At 45.8% G+C, this 25,178-nt stretch overlaps 1 protein-coding gene across 1 annotated transcript; it reads right to left on the bottom strand.

Moving 5' to 3' along the window:
- Nucleotides 1-1,927: 1,927 nt before the first annotated feature.
- On the bottom strand, nucleotides 1,928-25,163 carry LOC125716331 (TSC22 domain family protein 2-like). The gene is made up of 3 exons (XM_048988498.1): nucleotides 23,094-25,163; nucleotides 4,173-4,224; nucleotides 1,928-3,929 (listed from the first exon to the last, which is right to left on the bottom strand). The coding sequence occupies exons 1-3, from the start codon at nucleotides 24,539-24,541 to the stop codon at nucleotides 3,651-3,653; spliced, it is 1,779 nt and encodes a 592-aa protein (XP_048844455.1). The 5' UTR covers nucleotides 24,542-25,163; the 3' UTR covers nucleotides 1,928-3,650.
- Nucleotides 25,164-25,178: the final 15 nt, after the last annotated feature.

Below are 25,178 nucleotides of genomic sequence, written 5' to 3'. Positions count from 1 at the left end.
TTTACTCGCGTTAGTCGGCTTTGCGATGTGGCCGTGCAAATTTCACAGACTTTATGGTTTATCCCGGGTAGTTTTTCGGAAGTCTGGAGTCGGCACTCCGCTTCCGAAGGGAAGACAGGGCTGGTAAGACTGCGGGAATACGAGGATAACTGAAAGCATGACACAAAAGGCCAGGACTTCCGGAGACTTTAAATGCTGCCTCCAGCAGGACAGACCAGGTTTGCTGGACCCCATCTCGATGTCCCCCTGTTCTTCTCTGCAAGCACATTATGTGCTGTCCTATGCAAAGATCTCATGCTGGTTTCATGAGGGTGTTTCCCTGTAACACAATGCGAGATGTTATGTCAAGGACAAGCAAAAAAAAAAAACATCTATGCATATACACCCAATACGTATACATGTCTGTGTTCTGTAAACTTGTCCGTCCCTTGAATTTCTTAAATGATTCTTTATCTCGTCTGCAGCATGACCATTTATATTTCATTAGCAGACACTTTTTTACAAAATATATATTTGTTTTGTTTTTTTGTTCCTGGAGCGACAGTTAAAGGGCCTAAATTCTTCGCCCACCCTGGGATTTGAACCCACAATGTTCTGTTCACAACATCTTAATCCACTGAGCCCCATACCACCAGCCTATATTTATAGAAAAGCTTGAGGTATGACCTAAAGGTTTGAACTAAAAACCCTGGTGGGATGGAGACTTTTGGGTCTAAATCTTTTGAAAGTACTGCTGGTAAATAGAAGTAATTGAAAAGCATAAAATGAATCTGCAGCAACACAAGGCCTAAGTTTGAGACTCTACTTCATGGCGACAGACCACAAGCCATTTCTGTTATCTGGGCATGCTGAAACAAAGACCTTCAGATCACATCTAAGACAGAGGAGCTAGACAACGTTAGGTGGGTGACAGCAGCAGCAGGTGACTCACTGTTTAATTATCACCTGTCCACCCCCTGCCCCCACACTTGGGGAGGTGCTGTGTGCAGATAAAGGCCCTGGGCTCATCCTTCACTGTGCAGCCTTTTCGTTTTCTCCTCATCACCCAGAGGCGAGTGACTCAGAGAGAATTCTCTCCAGACGACCTGGGTATGAGGCAACATCTCCAATCGGCATGCTCTGCACGTCACCGGCGGTGTTTGTGGCCGACGAAAATGGTCATTGTTCCAAATGACACGATCACATGTGGGACCTGTCAAGCACGCATTGCATAACCAACTGTTTATTGTCCTTCCATTGTTGAGTCCTAAAATAAAGGAAAACAGAGTGTTTCAAAAGAAGACTGGCGTCACAGCCCCTGCTTTTTGACATTACCTTTGTGCACAGTAGCACAAAGACTATATTGCCAAGTAACTCCCAATTTTATTTGGAATTCTACTTGATCTACTCCAGGACCAGGCCAGCGAAGCGTGGAACATTGTTTACATCTTCCAGAGAACCTGACATTTAATTTCCAGCGTATTGTATCCCTGCTGGGGGGGGGGGGGAGCCTGCAGGTGTCTCAATGTGCCAGCGGGCATGATAACGATCAACTTCAACCAAAATTCCGTGTAATCGACTTGGAGGAAATGCGCCGATCTGATAACCATGATCTTGTCATTTGGAGTCTCTGCTAAAGGGCCAGGGTTCCTTTAGGGACATGACAAGCTCAGGACTTTAAATTGACAGCCCACCCCCTTCAAAATTGACTTTTTCTTTGGGGGGGGCGGGCGGGCGGTGATGGTGGTTCAGTGAAGTAGCTGCAAGAACTTGATTTGCGACTGAACAGCCTCGGGTGGGGGGGGATCGCTGCAGGTTCTCTGCCTCCGCTTCCGCACATTGAATCTCATTTGGCTTCAGCGGCATGAAGACAGATAAAAGCCAAAAAAAACCGAGACAGCAGAATGCTTGGATTAAAGTGAGGGTGAGTAAATGAGGCGGCACAGGATTTGCTCAAGTAAAAATATATTTTTCCAAGGCTCAGTGATAAAGCTCATACAGAACACTTTGCAATTCCTTCAGACAAAAACAGAAACTAAATGACAATATTGCAGTTGTAGACTCTCACCACGGTAACCAGTCACACAAATGGGCATCTGGAAAGCGAGCCCAGTCAGCAACAATGACACATCGCCGTTTTCAGAGTCAAGGTGCATGGGGTGGGGCGGCGCAATGAGGAGGAAAAAAAACAAACACAGAAAGGACATACCGGACTTCTCCATACGCAGTTTACTGGGTCCAAATCAGATTTGAAAAATGGGCAGATATAGTTTCACCTTCGCAAATTGAAACAGTGTACACTACATTTGGGAATATTAAAGTCATGGTTAAAGATTGAAAATCGTCAACGTAGGAAAAGGGTCTGCATAGGAGATTCTAAACACAATCCAAACCGACGATACGTTCAGTTCAGTCTATGCAGTCAGTGAAGACGCCAGGGTTTGTATTTTTTCGTTTGACTCTCCAATGTCAGCTTCTCGCTGTATTTTTTTTATTTTAATTGTTCACAGACTGATGCAATAAGAGTGCTGAATAAAAACATGAGGTAAGAAAGTGGTTCGAAGATTATAAATCATGCAGAACATGCTAAAGACCAACAAAATATTTTGTTGTGAAGGAGAAAGGAAAAAAAAAAAAAACTAAAAATACATAAAGTGTGCATTACAAAACAACTGAATTACACAGCTTTGCATCTTTGGTTACAAAGTAGGTCGAACAATTTCACAGCTTTTTTTCCCCACCCAACAAAAAATATATATTTATATTTATGCACAAGACAACTTTTTTTCTCCAAAGGTAAGGGGAAGTATGGCAATCACCTTTCTGTTCTTAGACAAAGCAACCAGAAACAGAAGTGAACAGTCTTCTTCATCAAAGTAGCCCACCAAAGATTTCAATTAAGATTTCGTTTCACAAAAACTGGTGTTTACCTGTACAAACTTGCTATGTTTATAATACTTTACACACTATACAAAATATACATTCAAACTGGATCGTAACTAACGTAAATAAACAATCCCAAAGTAAAATTGCCATTAGTGTTACAGCTATGCCAGGATTTTTATTGCCTATATATTTAACTAATTGACATAATACATCACCCACCTGCTGTGCGAAACTTTTACATTTCGAACATAAAAAAGGTTTACTGATTCCGTGACATTTATGTTCATTGACGATATGAAAATAGCAGCCCAGTAATAAATAAACACAAACAGTGGAAGTGAACTGATGAACTGATTTCATGTTGAAGCATGGGTAGATATCCCAGCATCCCTCACTTCTGACATGAAAGGGAACAGGCCAAAGCCTCCCCCACCCCCTCCCATCTAGGGCAGGACACCGTTTTCACCTTTCCACTCCGAAAGCCATATCCACGCCACCCAGTGAGCGATGCCCCCTCCCCACCCGGTCACGCCACACCATGCCACTCTGTGGCTGGCAGCTTCTCGCATCCACCCGGCCACCTGGGTCCGGGCCGTCCGATGCTGGGGGAGGCCTGACGGCGCACACACCCCATGCGCCTCATCACATTTTTGAAGCTGGGGGGCGAACAAGGTAAGAGACTCATTTAACTTTAAGATCTTAAATTTGTATTCTTCCACTCTCTATTCCCACCCCTCCCACTTCTGCCAGCCCTTGCCCCGGTCCAGGGGGGACAGCATAATGCTTCACGCGGAGGATGTATTGTGCTGAGGGGGCAGGAGCTGGCCGGCCTCCTGAGGGGGGTTAGTGGGCTGGATCGTGGGATGCTGCTGTTGCTGCGTAGGGGTCCCGCTGCCACCAGTGGCCTGTGAGAGCTGGGACAGCTGGTCGCTATTGGCCAGCGACTTCAGCACAGCGTTCTCCCGCTCCAGCACAGAGTTCCTCTCGTACAGCTCCTTGATCTGCTCCTTCAGCACCTCCACCTCCTCACGCACTGCATACATCAGATGGCTTTTCACCAGATCCTGGATGGGAGGTAGAGGATACTTGTCAGCGATCTCAACAAAACAGTCCATATTTGTACCACCAGTGCACAATTACCTGAAAACCAGGCACATTCAAATGAGCTTCCATTCAGATTGAAAAGAAACACATTGTTCTATGCTGTTCTCTAGAACCATTAAGAGTTAGTTTTTTTAAGCAATAAAATGTCTCCAAAAAGTGACATGGGAGAGGCTGTAATCTTTGTCAGTAATTTTGCTACTTACCATAGCCTGTTCTATTTTATTGTCGATTGCCACAACGCTTGCCCCAGAAGCACTGAAGGGGGAAAAAAAGCACACCTTTAGGAGTCACAGAAATTACATCCAATATATCCCCTCACCCACCCGACAAGCATCTGGCTCAGAGTTTCAAACCAGACTCCCCATACCAGCGTATCAAGCACAATGATGGTTATAAGACAGCTTATAAACAAGGTGCATTGGCGCCCCCTACGAGACTGAATTGGGTAACTGGAACTGGATCGATATTTTGGACAAAGCAAGTTTACAACAGTAAACAGTCCCCCTTAATATTCAATTAACGATCGGTTGTCCGATTAAAGCACAGACACGCGGCCGCTAAATGTCTGTACCCGAAGAGACAATGATCGTTGTTGACCTGACAGCGTAAAGCGCTCAGCTTTGCTGACGTACATCCGAAAGCATTACATTCTTTCCAAACACAAACATGCTGACCTAACCCTCAGAACACAACCATAAAAATCACCTGTATGCACACGATTACAGTTAAACGGAAATGTGTACCTAAGCTTATTACAGCAGGAATTTCGCTGCAACCCGGAAAATTTCCCTTGCCCGACAGTAGTGGCAATTCCCCAAAAGATTAGCATAACTGTTAAGTGTACTCAAGCACCGATTTTCTTCTAGATCATCGCCTGCATCTTCGATTATCTTCCTACTACAGTATGTAAAGGTGTAACTGATAAATGCATACCGAGCTGAAAACGTTTAAACTAAATATCCTTAATACAACCGGCAGTCCACGGTGTTCGGTGCACGAACCTACTTCAGTCCCGAATTGCCAGTTTCCAAATCATTCCAGAGATTTCGCTTGCTCGTGCCGTGACTCGCACAGGAGCAGCAGTAGATCCGCGCACCCCCGCACTACGGACACTTACGATGTACCGAAAAGCCGCTGATGCGGTGCGTTGGCAACGGGGCGCCCATAATATTTTCGGCTGTGTCAATACTAGTTTTATACTGCTGTTCCAAATCGCTTTTATTTGCTTAAATATTGTTTATATATAATTTACCACAGACTAAATTTAAACTGGCCGACGCAGCAAACGGCGTTTAAACGACCCTTGGAGGGACATACATTTCAAAAGAATATCAACTCCGACCGACTTGTGTATACAGAATAAACGACAGAGGGGAAACCTCTTACCAAGTAAAAACTCCAACATTTGACAGACTAAGTCATCGCGGCAGTCATCTCTGTTCACAAGTTTTGCTAATATAAACAAGCAATCCTGACGTGATTTCTACCAATAATCTGGATTGTAATACTCCAGGGCTTCCATGCAACACGACAATGAGCCAACGGTACATGCCTGGTAGCGTGGACTTTGTAAACACTCACACTGCAAACACTCACCAACCACCGACGATCGGCACACGTTTCGTAAATTTTACTGAAAACGCACAGTAAAACGAGTACGTGACAGTTACCTGCAGCGGACGCGACACGGTAACAGATGTCCGGAATAGGTGGGAGAGGTCCCGGGAGAAGACCCAGGGGAACAGGGAAGTCGGTAGGACATTTTGCAGCGCATGATTGAAGGTTGTCCCAATTCCAAAGCCTTGAACGCACACTGTAAACAGCGCTGACGAGTATCGTCGCTGGAGGGTAGCCCTAGCTGCGTTTCTTAATAAATACTGGCAAGGGGGCCGTCCCTGCGCGCGCAAACTAAGCACCGCCTCCTCAGGCACGCTCCACCCCCCCCCCTCCCTCCCCCCGGATCGGAGATCATTTTTCCGTTCGTAGCCAATGCATCGCAAATTTAGTTTGACCCAGTTTTTCCTTTCACAATTAAAAACAATGAAAGACATCGCTACATGACATCGCTAAGATGTAAATTGCTGGGTCTCTCAGCTCAGAAGGCAACGCGGACAATGCAAGTTAGACATGATCTGGAATTGGTTTTGAATACCATAATCAAATTTCACAAGGTTTTCAAGTGGTTTGAACTTGGGGAAAAAAAACATCTGTGTTTCACCCTAAATAGCACTATGAAATGTATTTAAAACACTGAGATAGAATTGGGTGACATTTCTGAAGAGTCTAAGCTGTGAGTGCTAGATTTTTAAAGATACATCAAAATTTAGCACTTGCTACATCTGGAATCTTTCCCTGAATCACCCCACCCATCCCTGCAAACTAATTGCTGTCATTTTTACTAACAGCCCCAAAGGCAGCACATCTTAACACTTTCCAGTCTGAAACGGAAGAGCCACTCTCTCGCATGTACAGCGCCATCATAAACCCAGGTAAATTCAGCCTCCATCGTAAGGAATCCAATTTATTCCTGGGGGAGGATGAGTGACAGCGACTTCCAGTGACTGAAAATGAAAACGAGACATTCCGTTCTCAGGACATTTCACGTACACATCCGGCTCCAAGCAGATCACAATCGACCCACTGGCTCAGCATCTGTGGAATGTGTGATGAAACAGCAGAGCCGTCTGCATGTCATGTATTTACAATCCCCCCCCCAATCCAGCTGCTGATGGGGACTGAAAACAATGGAAAGGTGGGTCTGGGGCAGAGATCTGATCCACTGGGACAACAGAGAGGGCAGAGGGGCTGTGGGTTCATGGCCCTCTGGGTATGGGGAGGGTGTTACATAAGCACCCTGCAATGTTAGACTCCTCGTTGAAAGGGGAGGGGCAGTGCGCAGGACCAATCGTAAAGCAAGACGCCGCCAGCCCTACCCCAGCCACGCCACCCACCCCCTTCCCGAGCACACGCTGCTGAACACTGGTCAAATGTGTTCTCGATTATGGCCAACAGCACAAGCACACGAGCCCCCCACAACAGCACTCCAGAGAGGAGCAGGGCCTTCTTGGGGGGGAGGGGGTTTCAAAACACACTAAAACACCTAAGCAAAAGGAACATCTCAAAAAAGGCCACCAACAGGGGTGAGGGGGAACTTAATCATTGTCAATGGAAAAGACGGCATTTGCCAGGTCTTATTTGCACAGTGGGGGTGGGTCGAGGCCTTTTCATTTCAGGGCCCAAGATGAGAAATACTGCACTGAAAAGAAAATCCAATTTAACAAAACCACTTTAACAAGACAAATTGCTGAATCAAATGGTGCCCATTACATGCAAAACACTTTCACAACCACCCTAAAAGTGAACTATAGCAGGCCAACAAGAATGATTACAAATTGGAAAATATGTTACGGTGTACATGTGACCTAGTAATATTTAACATTTTAAATAAAAGGTATACACAAATTCAGCCATATTCAACAGTAGGGGAGGGGGGGCTGTTGTAATAACTAACTTCACATGTGAAATATCTTATGGGACATACCAGATAAAAAAAAAAAAAAAAAGGTTGTGGAAGGTTCAAGAAAATTAGTGCAACATTCATGGATTCCTGAACCAAGAGTCTCATGTTAGAAATGCTAATTAAGACGACCGTGGATTTAATTGTGGATTTGTGATGCATGCTGAACTGTTTTCTGGAATGGACAACTAATCGTGTCAGGTATGAGGTATCAGACATAAGGCTCTTTAAAGCTTAGTTCTCGTGAAAGTATTCCAGATACTCAGCAAATAACTCCGGAAATCTGACCGAAATCAGAGTGGCACTAGAGAACAAACTGTTGGATTCACTTATACATTGCAAAAACAGAGCGATACTAATTTCACGCTGCAAACCAGACAGTCATATTGCACCCATCTGGGCAGAGACAAGTTATGTACCCGTAGGGCAGGGAAACAAAAGACTGTTTATTAGAAATAAAATCAGTATCTTCATAAACCTTGATGAGAATGATGAGCATTAAGCTTATAACAGACAGCCCTGTGAGTGCTGGGTAAATGGTCAGAATGGACTATTTTAAACATGAACCTCCCCGTTCGGAGGACGTGCAGATGTCCACATTTCTCACCCAGATGCTGTACCAGAAAAAGCCCCCCCCCCCCCCCTTCAGGGCCAAGAGAGCCCTATTTACCCTGATGGCCTTTAATTAGAAAAGTTGGGTTTTCTGCCATCGACGGGGCAGGCTAGTGTGGACACAAGCTCACTTCAGGGGAGAAAATAGAAGGGATGGGGGAGCGAGGGTGTAAATCTCAGGTTCAGAATGGAGTCGGTGAAGGTGTTCGGCCGGCGTGGGTATTTGAGGGAAGGCATAGTGAAGCTGAACCCTCTGTATCTAAGAGCAGCTCCTCCTGGATGCCTGTCCAGTTACTAGGGGACTCTCTCAGGTCATCCCAGAAGGGCCCCCAGTTTGGTATCGGTGGGGTATGGCCTGAGGACACTGCAGTTCAGAACTGTGGCGGGATGTACTCAGGGGCCACAGCCAGGTGCAGCACGTCACCTGAGCCTCAAACTGCATTACCCAAGTCAAACTGACCAATGGGTTGTCCAAGCAGTCGCATGTTTATTCATCACACTGGTGTTTTTATTCTGTATTTAAAACCAACAAGCAAAGGAGGTGGGATCGGAAAGTTCACATCTTGAGAAAGTTACACTGAAGAGTCTATGTTCTGTACCTCTAGAGGAACAAGAAGGGGTTGTTTAAAAAAAAAAAAAAAAAACTGACTGGGAAGACCTATCCTGAGACTCCAGGCTGCTTGCCATGTGCTTAGGGGTTCATGTGGGGGTGTTGAGAAGGGCAGCCTGATGACCTGGATCATTTCAGTGAAAGACCGGCAGGCAGAAGCCCAGAGCCTTCCTTTACAATGCTGTGTCCCAAAAAGGGACAGATCTGTGTGCCCACTGATTAATGCACCGAGTGGTAACATGACTGAGCAAGCATTCGGCCTGTAAACTCGAGGTCAGGCAGCCCGGCTCTCAAATCACCCCCCACCCTGAGAAAGATTTGCCAAAGGCTGGGGGGTCAAATACTAAAAGGTGGTACTGGCTGAGCAGGGGGACACGTGGCCAAGACATTATTCTGCACTCTAAAGGACAAATGGACAGAGCTTCTGACTGTAAGGAAATAGAGGTTAGAGGCATGAAACAGCCCAAGGGGGTCCTATATCTGCAGCAGGTAAAAGCGTGTGGGGTTAGCACCAAAGACAAAGAGCGAGTGCTTCTGTGTCACCAAGACCATTCTGGGGGGAGGAAGGGGGAGGAGTACGGCATGCCACAAGCTAGTCCAAACACAGCTCGGCCTGATGTTCTGCAGAGCCCCTCAAAGGCTCCGACAGCACCGGTATCTTCCCCACGCATGTGCATTATACAGCACAAAGTAGCACTTTGATTCCTCTGGGAAAGGAGAGAGGGAAGAAAAAAAACAAAAATAGAAAAATAAAAAAAAAACTTGAATCACCCAACAATGTGTAGTGCCCCCTGGTGGAAGACTTCACAGAAAAATAAAGTATCTATCCATACATTTTCAGTACCCGCAAGTCCTATGCAGGGTTGCGGGGTCTGGCGCCTATCCCAGAAGCAACAGGGGCAAAGAATGGAATAACCTAGGATGGGACGCCAACCTATTACAGAGAAAAATGAATAGGAACCACACGGAAGCAATGCGACACACATGAATGTGTCTGAGGTTTAAACCCTTTGTTATTCTTACACATGCTTACAAAGGATACTAAGCAGTTCATGTCTCTTCCTGCCCCGCTGGAACTATTGAGCATGGTGCCGCTGACAGACAAATTTCACCCAAACAGCAGGTCCATTTTACGTTCATGAAATGAAGTAAGAGAGCGGCCTCTCATTCAGGAACAGCCAGACCCCTGGGAATGCCCACAGACCTGTTTAGGTTACTCGTCGCAGAAGTCGATCTGGGGCCACGGGCCTGAGCACCCCTGTGTTCCATCCACCATGTGAGGCTATGACAGGGGCTATGTGGTCAGGCCTTGATTTGTAGCAGCTAGAATGGTGAACAGAATGTCTACCCCCTATTCTCCCTACTTTGCCCTTTCACCCAAAAAACTCAAAATCTGTTTCCAATTCTCCATCTGATTGTTGGTGCTCATGCCCCCAATTGAATCTCACATTGTTGTCTGCATCCCGCCTGATTCGTTTTATGCTTTCCACAGGCAGTGGGCCCAAACTCCAGGTGAGACAAAAGTATTTCATGCCCAGACTTTGCAAGCTTTTCTTTTTTTTTTTTGTTTGTTTTTTTTAGGGGAGTTAGAGAGAACATCCACTAAACTAAATAGAATGTTGTGTAATAACAGAGGTTATTTAAAGTACAGCAAACAGTGTCAGCAGACAACTTTAAAACACAAAACGAATTCATTTTGACTTCAGTGTTTTCAGAGCCATATATACATGCATAGTATTACACATTTTAAACACCTTAATCCATTTCGCCATAAATTGCCTCATTTCTGGTTTATCGGCTCCCCTTCCTGACCCAAGCAGCATATCAACAATGACTTCTATTCACTACACACTAAAAAATTTTCCCAGGACAATTACATCAAGGGACAACCCTGGGCTCTAATATCATTAAACTATCAAGAATTAAGTAATCTGCCTAAGTTTACAATTACACAGAGCCTTAAAAACATCCAGAGCCGAGTCCAGATGTCCCAGGGGCATGTTAGATCACCAGTAACAGCAAGAACCCTTTATAAAACCAATTATTCCATGGAGGAAAAAACATCAAATTTCCTTTCAAAATGCGTTCTTTTTTGCACCTCTGTATAGGGGGCAAGACAAGTTCTTATGAAAAATGGATACTTTATCCTCATTTCTGAATCACTGCTGAACAAAAACACCCCGAGGAGGACAGCACTCAGAAGGAGAATCAGTGACGAATGCATTCAGCCTCCTCTATTGTGTGGTGCTGACTCGAGGCTATTTACAGCCAAGGATGTCAACTACACCACCTCCGACAAGTCAAATCCTGCTGAGCCAAAAACTTCAAAACGAAATCACTTAGAGAAATCACTTCTGGGGGCCCACAAAGTCCACAATGCACGTAAAAGGCCTCACTTAAAGCCCTCGTTAGGCTGAGCCCATGGGGATGCGTGTTGGATATAAGCTGGACCAGGATCAAACAGGAGCCGTCAAAGCAAAGGCTCTTCGCTCAGCTTGCGCAACACTTATCAAGCCAGAGAACAGCAGAGAAATTAAGTAAGTGTAGCTCAAAGACATGTACTGGAATGCCACATACGGTAAATGGCAAGGACCCCAAAGCCCCAACTATGACAAGGCTGCGGGGGAAAGGATTAGTATTTGACTGATCTACTGCAGCGTCTCCATCTCAACCTACCATACAACGAAAACAGCAGAAGGATCTACCAGCATCCTTAACAGCGCTCATGTCAAAAATGCAAATACTTTTCCAAGGAATAAGTCCATCCATTTCATAATCATCCTTGTAGGTGGCACAAGAAAGCTGCCAGATTGCCAAAGGTGACGAATGGAAACATTAATACGTCCAGGCTGTTTACCAGGAAGTAACAAGCCATCACATGACCATACAGACCTGTTGGCTTATTAATCACAGTGCTGATAAACGCACAGGTGACCTGGCAAAATTCCAGCTCTCCCAGATGGACACATTTCTACATGTGCCAGAACCTCACAGCCTCAGCTCGTAATTGCTGGTCAGGTCAGGAAGCTCACATTGACCAGTTAATATATACAGCCACATATGTACTGTACTAAGGTACTACAGCAGAACTCTTTGCGAGACTTGAGCCCACATCCCAACCATTGCCACAGCGGCCAGTAAGGGGAAGGGGTGTTCTTACTAGCATATGATCTGTGCCCTCCCCATCAGCCAATTTCAAGTCACCTAATACCTCAAGTTCCTGGTGTCAGTTTACAGTTCACTGCATTTCAAAAACGTTTCATGTACTCAGAGGGTACCAGGCATTTTTACTATTTTAGGAATTTAGATCAGACCAAATTAACCCCTAACAAAACAAAGACGTGGGATTTTGGTCACCAGTGAGTGTAATGAAGGGGAAACCGCATGACAAAGCGAAACGTTCCGACAGAAGTTCATCAGAAACCGGCCGCATCATACACACCTGTCAAGTCAGTGCCATGCAGAAGAAACCAGTGGCACCCGCAGGAAACCACCTGTGATTCAGGCCTTAGCAGGAGGAAACTGCGACTCAGCACGATTCACAGACTGTAGCCACAAGCACAGGACGTACGTGAGCAGCCGCAAAAGCGAGAGCAGCCCCAAAGGGCAGGCAGAGGGCGCTGCACGGGTTATCCACAGCAAAACCGCAGTGCAAAATAAATCTCTCCTAAACTTAAAATGAAATTACTATCCAGTTCCAGGAAACATATCAAGGCTTATGCACCAACAGAAAACTAGCAAAGTAATTTCAAGCTAAGGAAAAAAAAAAAAAAAAAACACAATTAAGTCAGGGTTTCAGCTTTATGGACATGGCAAGGCACCAAGCCTTCATGCCATCCCACTAAGGCCTTTGTTTAACAAGCAGCACTTTGTTTACTGCACTAGCATGCAACACAGATATGCGGTTGAATGCTGAACCCAGGTCTCTGCGCTGTCTGAAACCCCCGGACTGATCCTGCTGTCAGCAGCTTCGAGCTACAGGAGACAAAGACAGCGCTGGGCAGAATTTTCAGAGGGAAGTCCTGCCAGTGTTACACATTTATTAACTCAGATCTCACTCTACTATGCCTTGCAGTCCTCCCATCCTCCACGCACTGGCACATGCTCACTGGCACATGCTCACATTCACTGCCTGCTTAGAGATCATGCTACAGTTTGTCAGATTGGCAATTCTGCGCAGTTTCATTTCCTGTTAATATATCCTGTTCTTCATTTAGAAATGCAAGGAGCTACATATAGTTCCCTTTCTTTTTTTAAGAGCGCGGCAGTGCTGGTTGTTAATATGTTTTTTGACTAAGGAAGCATCAGCAAATAAAGCTGGCAGCACAGATTGGGGGGGGGGGGGGGGGGGGTAGGACTTGCAAACAAGAGGCTGCACGTTTTTAATGGGGAGCTGTTGCTGTACCCTTGAGCAGATCCATACAAAGAGGGGATAAAATTATAACTTAGTGTAAAGGGAATTAAAGAAAGTATTTCTTTAAAGCTCTGGACAAAATAAAACATCAACTCGAAGTAATCCATCATGAAGAATCACTGCACCCCTCGGGGACCTGTGACTAACAAAAATCTCATACAAAATAGTCTGTTTATTATGAGATTAATTCCTTAACGGAATCTTTGACTGGCAAAACGTGCAACAGATTAACCGTGTTAAAAGGGTCACGGTCCTCCGTCTCCAACAGGGGAGCTACTGGGGTCAATGTGGCCTTATTCAGTTAGCTTTCCACTCCTAAAACCTGCCGTCCCCAACTATCCTGGGAACAGCAGATGCAACGAGAGAGAAGAAATCGAATGTTCCACGACCACTGATATGGAGAGGGAGTGGGGTTCAGTTAAAAGGTCCATGTCAGCTAAAGCCAAATGACAGTGAGGAAGGGCTCCCTGGAAGGCACACTGTATCCCAAGAAACAAAGCGGCTCTCTACAAACCCAACTAACCACACTCCATCCTCCATCTGCCATTAAAAGCTTGTGGGTTGGGGGTGAAAATGGCTTACTGAATTTACAGGGGGGGCAACAAAATGAAATCCAGGTGTGCATTCTGAAACACCAACCCCCCCCCCCCCGAAATTCACTTCCATTATAGTTCAGGACTCGATGTCTTGATGTATTTTAGCATTTCCACAGCTCCCAACATTTAACATCACATTCCCAGACTAGTATCTGACCAGCCAATCACAGTATAGGATTGCACGAAGACACGATCCTTAGCGGCCCGATCCCCAGAGCCTTAAAGCACAGCACAACCACACACCTCACCTCCCCCCCCCCCACACACATACAGCCCCCCCCCCCCCCCCCCCAGCAGAGCCAGTACACACTGTTCTCCAGCACGAGGTGTGCTTGTTGCAGCAGCAGAACGTGTCGATTCAGACTCGACCCTGCACTCGTGTAGCCAAAGGAGAGAGCTGATTTATGGAACATTTAAACGCCCCATCTTGGAGCAGGCTGTTTTTCCCTTCAGTATCTGGCACGAAGCCCCTGTCACAGCGGACCATTACCTCATGACCGAATACTGTACAGAGCCTGCCCTATTAAGCGTTCTGTGTATGTCGCAAGGGATTTACCTAAAGGAGTGAAGCCAGGCCTCCTTTGTCTATAAAAGCAACACCCCAATAGCACCAAATGCTACATCATGTCATTAGGGAAAACCAAGTCGGCAGAAGTGGAGTTCACTCATCTGTGACTGTGTTCAACACAGATCCTGGAACATAGACTGGACAGGGCAAGTATCAAAGTTGGGGCCTGTTTCCCAGATTATTAAGCAAGGATCACTCCCTGCTTTTCTTGTAGCGTTAGCAGGATGGGCGTGAATTTCACCTTTTTCATATTTCCATTCATCCAAAATGATATATATATTAAAAAAAAAAAAAAAAAAAAGAGGAGACCAGTAAGTAACGGTGGTCAAAACCCCAGCCTTCCTTGGTTCAAGCCTCGGGGGTGTTTTCTGTTTATCTCAAGGACGAGAACTTGAGTTACCTGATTGGCCACTGAACACAATCCTTAGCGATGAGCCATCACATGTAAATCACAAGTTGCACTTATACAACAGCTACTGCCCATCTAACCCCAAGAAAACATTAGCTAATGTTACAGGGCTGGGAGGCCAAACTGGCTGTAAAATCATGGCCTGGTCCCTCAGGGGCCCAGGGATCCCCAAGTCCTGCTACAATCCCCACAAAAAATGCATCAGTGTTCTCTTCCCCAACCAGGAACATTTTGGAGCAAAGGCACATTAACATTAGAGGCCCTTGGGATATTTGAATTTTCAAAGCCCACCCCCGATGGTAAGAACTGTTGACTGGGGGGCTGGGGTGGGGGCACATTTAAAATGGTCAGTTGTGGGGCCCTTTTTAGCAAGTAAGCCCATGCATTACAGCACCCCTGTTTGGGGTAAACAAGTCAGCATATCTTCCACTCCATTGAATGGACAGCACTTACTTGCACTAGAGAGAGAGGATTTGTGTTGGGGGGGGACAAAACATACAGCGCTAAAGAAAATTAGCACGCACACACAGTATACACAAGTGGCTGCTAAAATGAACTTAAGTCAACTGTACATACTGGTATTAGAAGAGAAAAAGCTACTCAAAACCCAACCCAATTAAGCCTTTTATGTTGTGCCAGCAGAAGAAGCCTTGTAAATCATCTATTACCAGCTACATTCAGCAGGCCTGGAGGGTCATTATGCCTTTCTTCCCAAACAATAAGGACTATTTTCCATGAGGTGGTGATGAGTAGGCCCAAGAAATACAGGTTGGTGGAGTCCAAATTCTATAGAAACTATGCAGCGATGGGAACAGGGAAGCAGGTAAGGGGTGCAGAAATCGAGAGATGGCATTCCAACTTGTCCTGGCTTGATGACACTTGAGACTGAGGAGCTGAACAACTTTGGGATGTACGGCAAAACGTTGGCTTCCTTGGCACACGCAGAATCTGTGTGAAGGCACGCGGATTATACGAGTTTGACTGACTGACAATGCGATCCAATTCAAAGCTTATCTCCCACTGCATGAGCCGATTAATCTTACATTTTATAGAAATAAGTGAGCCGTCTAATAAAAAACAAGACAATCAACCGTTTTCCCTCCAGCGCTACTGTTGCTGGGTTCCACCAATTTGAACACAAAGGTGAGCGGATATAGGCAGCTACTGTTCAGCTGTACTGGCTTGCAGCTTGATGTTAGTTATTTGACATTTCTGCTTTTTGATAGCCGGAAAAAGATCTAATGTTAAGTTTTGTCACGCTAATGGTGAGCATGTGTTTATGAGACTACCACATGAGTTGTGGATAGTCGAGTTAAATATAACTGGCAAGTTAACTAAACTGTCAGTGTTGACCTGTTCGCAACCAACGCTGCTGCATGGCCATTAAACGATGTCAATCAGCATCAATGGTGAAACCCAGACAAGCATGGAAAAGCAGCCAACCATTCTGATCAGCTTTTGAGGTCTTCTAAAGGCATGGGGATGACATGCGTACAGTAACTGCCGCAGAAAAAACGGCAGACCGCTCATTCAGCCCAGAACAGGAAAAGGAAGAGCCGCTCAAATTTGTGACCTTAAGCAGCCAGGAAATAGCTCTGCTTTGAAAAATACATTTCACAAACCCTTCCATATTCACTACATTTAACAGCAAGGGCCAGGATTTGGAAGCATAAAAAATAATTTAAATGGAGGATTCATTTAAGCAATAAATGCGAAGAATGACCAAATTTTAACCCCTTTATGGCCTGTGAGAAAGGGAAAAAAAAAAAACTTCCCCATACAATCTTTTCAGCATGGCTCTGCAGAGGCTTCCCTTATAGCACTAAAACCACAGGCACACTCACAAAAAACAGGTTTCTGGTTCCTGTATGCAAACATGTATTTCGATTCCACCAAATATGCCAATCATTCACCTGCAAAAGTAAAAATGAAAATCATCTCCAGCTGTATAGCAATCCAAAACATAGCTACGTCCTGGGTTTTTTGGGTAAAGGGACTGAATCAGGGGTGCCCAGTACATTGACCGCAATCTACCAGTCGATCGCAAAAGGTAGTGCTGGTAGATCGTGTAACGGACGGATGACGCGTTCAACCGCACCAGCTGCTGCAAAACTCTAGAAAGCTACAGAGACGCCTAGTCAGCCTCCAATGTATTTCTGCTAAACTTAAAGGGTATAAAAATGAATGGGGGAGCTGAACCAAGCAAAAAGCCAAAAACCTACCACGCTTCCATACGGAAAGGGAGAACTTTTTTCACAATGTCATATTCGAAGTGCATTTGCTTCATCTGTCAGTCTACCATTGCTATTCCGGAGGAGGGGTATGTGGAGCTGCATTTTCAGTCTGCCCATAAAAAACTACGAAATACACCTTCCCCCAAAAGTGAGCTGAGAAAGAGAAAGGTGAAGGACTAAAATCACAGTTCAATTCAAAAATACTTTATTTATCCCAAAGGGATATTAGTATTATTATTATTATTATTAACAATAAATACTCAGTGTTTTATACATAAATATATGTTTTGCATTTTTATAGTAGGTAGATCATTTTGACTTTATATTTATAAGTAGCTCGCAAGCTGAAAAAGTGTGGGCACCCCTGGATTAAATCACATGAAGGCTAATTTTTCCACAAAAATCATGGCTGCCTAAAGAAATTAACTCTTTCAAAGGTCATCGGCTCTGCCTCAAAAACAGAAGAAACAACCCAAATTCTGTTGAGTCAGATGACTGAAACAACAATTGTATTTGCCCACATTTCAGGTCAATCTATCCTCCTTAATTTTAGTTAAAACAATACAAACTAATGTTTGCCGGCTTATTTTGACTAAAACTCTTAAGTAATTAAACAAGAATTACAGGTCTAATTTTAAGGCATTTCCTGGATTAAAAAAATGGAAAAACTCCAGTCATCTACTGTTTCTAATGCAATCAACATTGCCTGAATGAGTCATCCTTCCCAGCACCAAACTGAACACTGGAGAACTTCTTTCATGCCTCATGTTCCATCAGCTGTGTGACACACCAGCAAGACTAGATGTCAGTAAGTGGATTGCATCAATCATCCAATAGCGCCAGGAGTCTTAACAGTCAAGAAATGGCTATTAGTAACAGCCATCGAAAGGTGACTGTCAGAGGAATTTAAAGAAAACAGTAGGCCCACTTCTTATATTGCCCACAATCTCCAAAATTCAACATCCAACCATATGCAGAACAGCATCAAGTCATTTGGAAGAGGAGAGACTGAACTTGTCAAAAGGGAAATAAACTCCTCTGAAGTTCTAGAAGTTTCAGAGGAATTTAAAAATTAACAGGCCTGAGTGATGGGGCAAATGAGTTCCTTGAAAGTTAAAAATAAGCCCAATATATGTTACAGTTAATGGTCATGATGTTTAAAGGAAAGTATCTCATCTGAAACCAAGAAGCAGATGGCAGGCCATGTCCAAGTAATCTGGCAGGCTAGCAGAGACAAAAAGTGACAGAGCTCGAGCTGATACAGCACATCCTCTTCCCCAACTGGGTACGACCCTTAATTAACAAAGAATCCCCAATTGCAAAAAACGCGTGCCTACCACACTAAGAGCGTCACCATGCGCCTAGGATCAACATGGCAGATGGTGAAATCCTCCCCAACCAACAAGGAGAACTGAGGGCTTTCATTATTATGAAGTTCCATTACAATGTCAGAGTGTTGAGTCCATTGGTTCATAGTTTCCATGCTTTTGTTTCTGAATGACTGTGCAAGGAACTGGAGCACAAGTGAAGAAATGTATGTCCACTCAAACAATCAGAGTTTAATGGGGAAAAGGAGAATACTGTTACTCTTCTGTTGTACTCCAGGGCTAAATACCTTTCTGGGCCTTCCATTTTAAAATTCCAAATAGTCAAATTGTGTTCTTTCCCAGCTGTTCGCTGAAAACAAGATTACACATTAAACAGAAACAAAGCTGTCACTATAAAGATCGGGAAGGGCTTGTGCCCAGCTTTCTAAAGCAAAGAGTCTGATCTCACCGATATCACCTGCAGAAGTGGGAAACCTGCAGAGGTGCCAAGAAAGCAAGTTCTAATGGATCGCTCAGAAAACTGACATTAGCGGGAATTCTGCATGCTTTGGCCTGGCCGACTTTAACAGAAACAAGCAAATAGGAGCCAACATTTGGTCCTCGTCAAAAGTTGTAATATACTTTCCAAAATCTAGCAGCTTGCTGCTCAAGCAACAAGATCAACATTCAGCCCCTTTTGGCTCTAAGGGTGGGGAGGGGACAGGCCTCAGAACAAATCCCACACGAAAAAAGAAAATGTCAAAACTTCCCCCCGAAACTGAACATTCTTATGAGCTTAAGTGAGTAAAGCCTGATATGAACAGGAAGAATGTGACCCTTTTACCAAGAATTTGATCATTTTTCAATAAAATATGCGCTTTATGTGCTATAATACATACACACACACACACGTATATATATTTCATTTTAGGATTTCGAGCCATTGCCATGTATTTTTTTATGTATTCACTATGTATTTAAATGTATTTGCATGTATTTACAGTGCGCTGAAGTATAAAAAGGCTTTAGATGTGTATTTTGGAGAAGAACAGAAAATCATTACAATGCGCAACTTCAAGAGAGAAGTCGGCCCTTTCTAAATTATTGAATAATGGTGTTTTGCTTCCTTTCACGGACACCATACTCTTTTGAAAGCTTAATGCTCGAACGCAGAAGATCAGTTACCAGGACATAGATGTGTTCAGTCCCCTACACCAAGTTACATTTTTGCTTCCATATCCAGCATTCTGGGATTTATTTTTTTTTGCCTTTTTTGCTCAAGCCAGCCCCAAACACTGCTTCTACATCTGTGCATCTGATCCCACTGCAAGCTCTCCCCTGCCGGCACGCAATAAACCAACAGCCTGAATCAGAGGCAAACCACAGCTCCCCAGAAACCATTTATATACTCACAGAGGACATTTACTGTGAGGTCCCACAGGACGAGACAGCCCATTAACCTATTCCCACTGCTGGAAGCAATAGGAATGAAAACTTTCAGTAAAGACAGGAGAGGAGCAGCCTCAAATGAGCTGAGCAAGCTCCCCACATGCACAAATGATTTAAAACCTGTTAAAAACATGAATAAAAGAATGAAGCCATTCCTGTAATTAAGAGTCATCAGGAAGTGCTCAGCATTCAAACCAAGGATGGGGGCAGCATGATGTCCTAAGGCCCTTTAGTGATGCAGGGGTGGGGGTTGAGGTCGCAGGCAAGTGTGTGCGTGTGCACACGTGCCTGCTCAACAACGGCAGTCATTCAGCGAGGGCTTCCCTTGCCATGCCCCCCAAGCAGGGGGTCTGCCGACCAGTCAACATCCAGCAGGCGGTGCAGCCCTGAGGGGGAGGGAAGTACTGAGCAGGCGCCATCTACTCCCACTGAACAAACGGTGTCTCTGTGCTTCTGGGTTGATGTCCTGGAACTGTGCACGTTTCACATCTCTAGAAATAGACTTTTTTTTAACACATGTATACACTCATTCTACTATAAGGCAATTTCTATATAGCATGCACACACACAAACATATACATACATACACAGATACATACACACACATACACATTACATAAGAAAAACATAAGCGAGGCTAAAAACAAACAGAAACTGCAACACTTAACCGCCCCCCCAATTTACACCTATATAAAAAAGAATGTGTTCCGAGTAAGCATTTCTGCAGCAACCACGCTCCCCATTTTGAAGTCACAAAGCCACACAGCGCTTCTTGGCGCAATTGATAACACCCATGCATCAGCAGGTCGTACCTCAACAGCACGGCCAGCAATGCACCGAAATATTAAAACGTAAACACTCAATTGGGCCAACGGCAGAATGATCCTCCCCGTCCGACCAGCGCTGCGCTCATCGACTGCTCGCGAGGACCTGGAAACACTTAAGCCATTACTAAGCACACAGGCTCTAAGGGTTCCATTCGACACCATATAACACAATAGGGCCTGTCAAACCTCTGGCATCATGCTGCAGAGGACGCTGAGCAGCAACTGCGGAGGCGTGGCCGACGGGCATACAGGTGCACATCCTGCTTAAACGCCTCCTTCCTGAGTTTCGGCTGCAGATACGCCAAAGACGTGACTGCATGAACCCAGAGGGCCAAGAGAAGATGCCGCCGATCAACGCACTGGGGGCCTGTGATAGGGAGCTTATCTATGAGAATAAAGCACTTGGGAGGGCCAGTGTTCAACACTAGATAGGCCCAGAAACCCCCACTAATCAGGTGCCCAAGCCACCGGCAGCAGGTCCCTCTATGGGATCCATGGAGAGCGGACACAGGTCACAGACATCAACATCCACCAGGCCCTGGCGACGGGGAACACTGGCTTGCAAGTGGAGCCGCCTGGTCAAGGAACCACAGCAGCATTCCACGTGACAGGTTTCCCCAGCTACTTCAAAATATCTGGTCAGACCAAAACCACAACACCCATGCTTACATTTCTTCCCCCAAACAAGCTGGATACTGTTAACACTTTTTTTCAATTAGCAAATTCCGTTTCCTGAAATAAACTTCAAAAGCTTATCTACGGCAACATACCACTCCATACTCAGGTTGACTGCAAACCCGTGACACACTATGGCAGCTCAAAAATATCATTTCCTGTACTACATGGCATTCAGTTTAATGCACATGCCACTGAGGAACCGAAAGCTTAGAAGCAACATTACAAGGCAAAGAAACCACTCCCGATCAGATCGGTGAGTATTTATTTTCTATTTTTTCCATTATATTGTACCTCGGCATTTTGTGTGGACAGAAAAGAATTTCATTGCACAGAGAAATTCAGTTTTCTACTGCAAATATGACAAACGCTTTGAATCTTGAATCTAGACTGATGTACTACTGTTGAGCATTAAAGTCAGAGGTTATTCTGAAAATGAGGCCTGCATAGACTGTCCTATTCATGAAAGAACTAATATGTACACAAGTCAAAGATCACATTTACAGCTGCACAATCAGAAGCCTATTACCCAACTGCATGTTGCCATACATACTAAGGAACCACAGTTTTTATATATTTACTGTCTCAGAATAGGAGTTTCTCCATCCCATTTTAAAGGGCATTGTTACATAAACATTCCCATTCATAGAAAGCGCTCATGTGTACAGACGAATATAGAGTGAGTTGAACCAGCATGTTTCCTAGGACTGACTGCACATGACGCAAACCACAGCACTGTCCTCCCTGCCAGGGAAACACGCCAGCAGCCAAGGAGACATCCACACAAACTGTAAACCAGAAACTGTGTTGAGAACTCTCCCAAACACATGCCTGCAGAGACCATAACCTACAAAACCATTAGGCAGCAAAAATAAATAAAAAAAGCAGGACCCAGAACTGCCATCTAAAATACCTGAGCATCCTAGAAACATCTTCTAAAGCGACATCAGCTCCAGCCATTCAGCATGCACTTTTCAGAATGACATCTGCACCATAAATTTCAACCCTAATGAGAGGTCCCTCACAGACAAAGCATCAAACATTAAACACTGCTGATTGGAGGAACTCAGATGAGGGGCACCAGCAGCAAGCTGGCAAAGCAACATGACTCAGCAAGACCGAGATCAATAACTTGAGAAAAAGAAACTATTTTGAGAGCCATAAATCACAAGAGAAGCAGCTTAAAAAATAAAATAAAGGTGGAGGGGCATGAACAGGTTTCACTGCTTGTATTATGTCTCAATGAATCCTTCCTGTATTTCAGAGATCAACCGGCAGCCCTACCTGTCCCAGCTTCCACCCCAGCCACGGCCAGAAAAACTGCTTGCCTACACAACTGTGGTTCTTTTATACTATTTAAATACCCAGAAAGGCAAAATTTGGTGGAGGTATAAATCTATGACAAAGAGGAATTTATTTACCGCTCTCTTTCCAAAACACAAGTGTATCTAACAGCTTGTTGCCCACTCATGACCAGCATTAACCTTGCCCAGAGACAACACCTTTCTGACAGCCTTAGATGTGTTGCCGCTACACAGATGCGCTGATCCGTCAACAGATCGGAGCCAATTGTACAAAAGACACACCCCTTTGTCAGAGCTGGTGTTTCGGCCCATTCATTTACCATAATGCGCACTTTGCTACTGCACTGAGGTACAGGTGTCATTTGGGAAAAAGCACCTATATGAATTTAGCTGGCATTGAGACAGAGTGCAAGCACATCAAAGCACATGCAGCCATATAGCAAGTCTTCCATACTCAAATACACCTTCATAAAAGCTAGGACAAGCTTGGCAGCAAGCTTAGATTTAGTGTTTTATAAAACTGGCTGCTGCTATTGCAGACGGCGATGGAATAGATGGACCCATCTATTTATCGTCACTGATGTTTTAAAAGAAAGGCTTACCAATCATCATCTTCCTCCATAGCGATGGGTATTCCAAACAGAGTGTTCACACTGGGCACGCTTTCTGGGTTTGAGGCCTTCGCAACATCTTTTCCCGGGGTGACAGGAGCCTGAGGTAGGACGTCGGGCTTCCTCCGGCAGTCCTCCACTGGGCTGCTGGAGAAAGGCCCCAAGCTGCGGGACTGACCTGCAGAAGGAGGTGTCTGGGGTGGCAAGGCCAGCGGAGTGCTGGAGGCCACTGGTGAGCCCCCAGAGGGTTGGTACTGCCCAGTGGGCTTTGGCTGCTGCATGAGGCCAGCTGAATCCCCCTGCTGAGCGCTAGATGGGGTGACTAGTGGGGGCCCCTGGGCACCCGCCGGTAGAACCTGTGAGGAAGCACCGGCGCCCACGGCCTGCAGAAGCGGGAGATGTGGTTGTCTGTATTCTGGCTGTCCGACAGGCTGGCCGGGAAGTTGATGGGCGTTTGGGAGCTGCCCCGCATACGTGAAGGCTTGCGTGACAGGTACGGTGGGGGACTTGTGGGTGTGCTGCATGGACACATGAAAGGAAGAACTATTGTGCCCTGCGGGGAGTAGATTCTGGGGAGGGACGGCGGCGTACGGAGGGGACTGGAATGCACCATGCGCCACGCTTCCAAGGCTGTATGTCTGTGGCTGCTGAGGAGGTGGGTCGACCAGGTGCAGCTGAGCGGCAGCCGAGAAAGAGCCGTCCGCACTAGAATCGTGGCCCAGTCCGGACAACACGGCCGATACCACCACAGAGCCACCAGTGGCACCGAGACCACTGTCCCTCTCCACACTGTGATCCAAGGCACTCGTGTGCCGGAGGCTGTCCATAGACCTACCAACGGCGCCCTCGGAATCTTTATCGTAATATTCCACACAAGTCCACCTGCCCCTTCGGAAGGGCTCCCCCGTACCATGATCGAGCTTGATGACCCTGAACCTCGAACTACAACTTGTGGTAGCAGTAGATGCTGTGCTGGAAACGGCTGGGGCAGGAAGTGGCTGAGACGTGCTCGCTGCTACATTTGTAATCCCCGGTGCAGGGGCTGAAGCCGGTTGCTGCAGAAGCGCGGGGGGCTGGCCCGCCGGCCCTAAAGTCCCAGAAATCTGCTGACTAACGCTTCTAAAGCTAACACCCCCATTCAGGGAACCCGTCGCTGCGGGTAGCTGCCCATCTTGAGGTATATGTGATGGCATCGCGCCGGGGGGCTCAGTTTCCCCGACATTGTTCAACGTTTCTTCCGACGAGCTCCGGTCGCACGCCTCCGGTTCGAAATCGGTCCGGGACACGTCGAATATCTCTGAAGAAACGTCCTCGGTCCGTGATTCGTCTGGGTCGTCCAGACTCTCGGTGTCGTCGGTGATGCTGCTGGCAGCCACCTGGGCCGGTGTCACGCTGGTTATCTGGAAACAGCTCTTCTTCTTCGCCGGCATTTTGGACATCGTGAAAAGCGGCTTTAGTCGCTATGCACTTCGTCGCCTCCCGCGTGAAACCGGTATCGCCAAGTTCTTACCTTAGCGGCACATAAACTGTTGAACAGGTCTAAAGTATCCCAGTTTCACAGTTTTAGCTAACTGTTAGCGAGACGGTCGTACGTCACCCTCCTTCCTCTTCCCTCCTGTTGCATTTTATCACTTAAAAGGAGCAAACCTTCCCAACTCTGGCGATACAGCGTTTCCAAATATCACTTCGGCTCTCCGCGACCCCCGGTTCTCCCCGCTCCGGCGCCGTCCCGCTCAGGTAGTAAGTGTTCCGGGCTCCGGAGTTGCCAGCAGACCGCTGTCGCAGATAAACCTCCTCAGCTGTAACGGCTACTTCACACTGAGGGAGGCCCGTCCCACTACCAATTACTACTCAATAGCTAGCGAGCTAGCTAACACCTCTTTTTTTCTATCTGTGAACGCGCGTATACGACATCCTGCGGAACATGTCTGTCTATTTCTTCTCAGAACGTCGACTTATTAAAAGACGGCAAACTACCGCCTTCCTTGAATGAGTCCTGTCCTTCCACTCACTCAAGGGAACCGAAATTCGCCAACTACCTCCCTCTCTCACTCAACAAGATGGCTATGTTGCGCG

Source organism: Brienomyrus brachyistius, chromosome 21 (assembly GCF_023856365.1).
Source record: "Brienomyrus brachyistius isolate T26 chromosome 21, BBRACH_0.4, whole genome shotgun sequence".
NCBI lineage: Eukaryota > Metazoa > Chordata > Actinopteri > Osteoglossiformes > Mormyridae > Brienomyrus > Brienomyrus brachyistius.
Note: the sequence above shows the minus strand (reverse complement) of the source record. Positions and strands in the feature narration are given on the sequence as shown.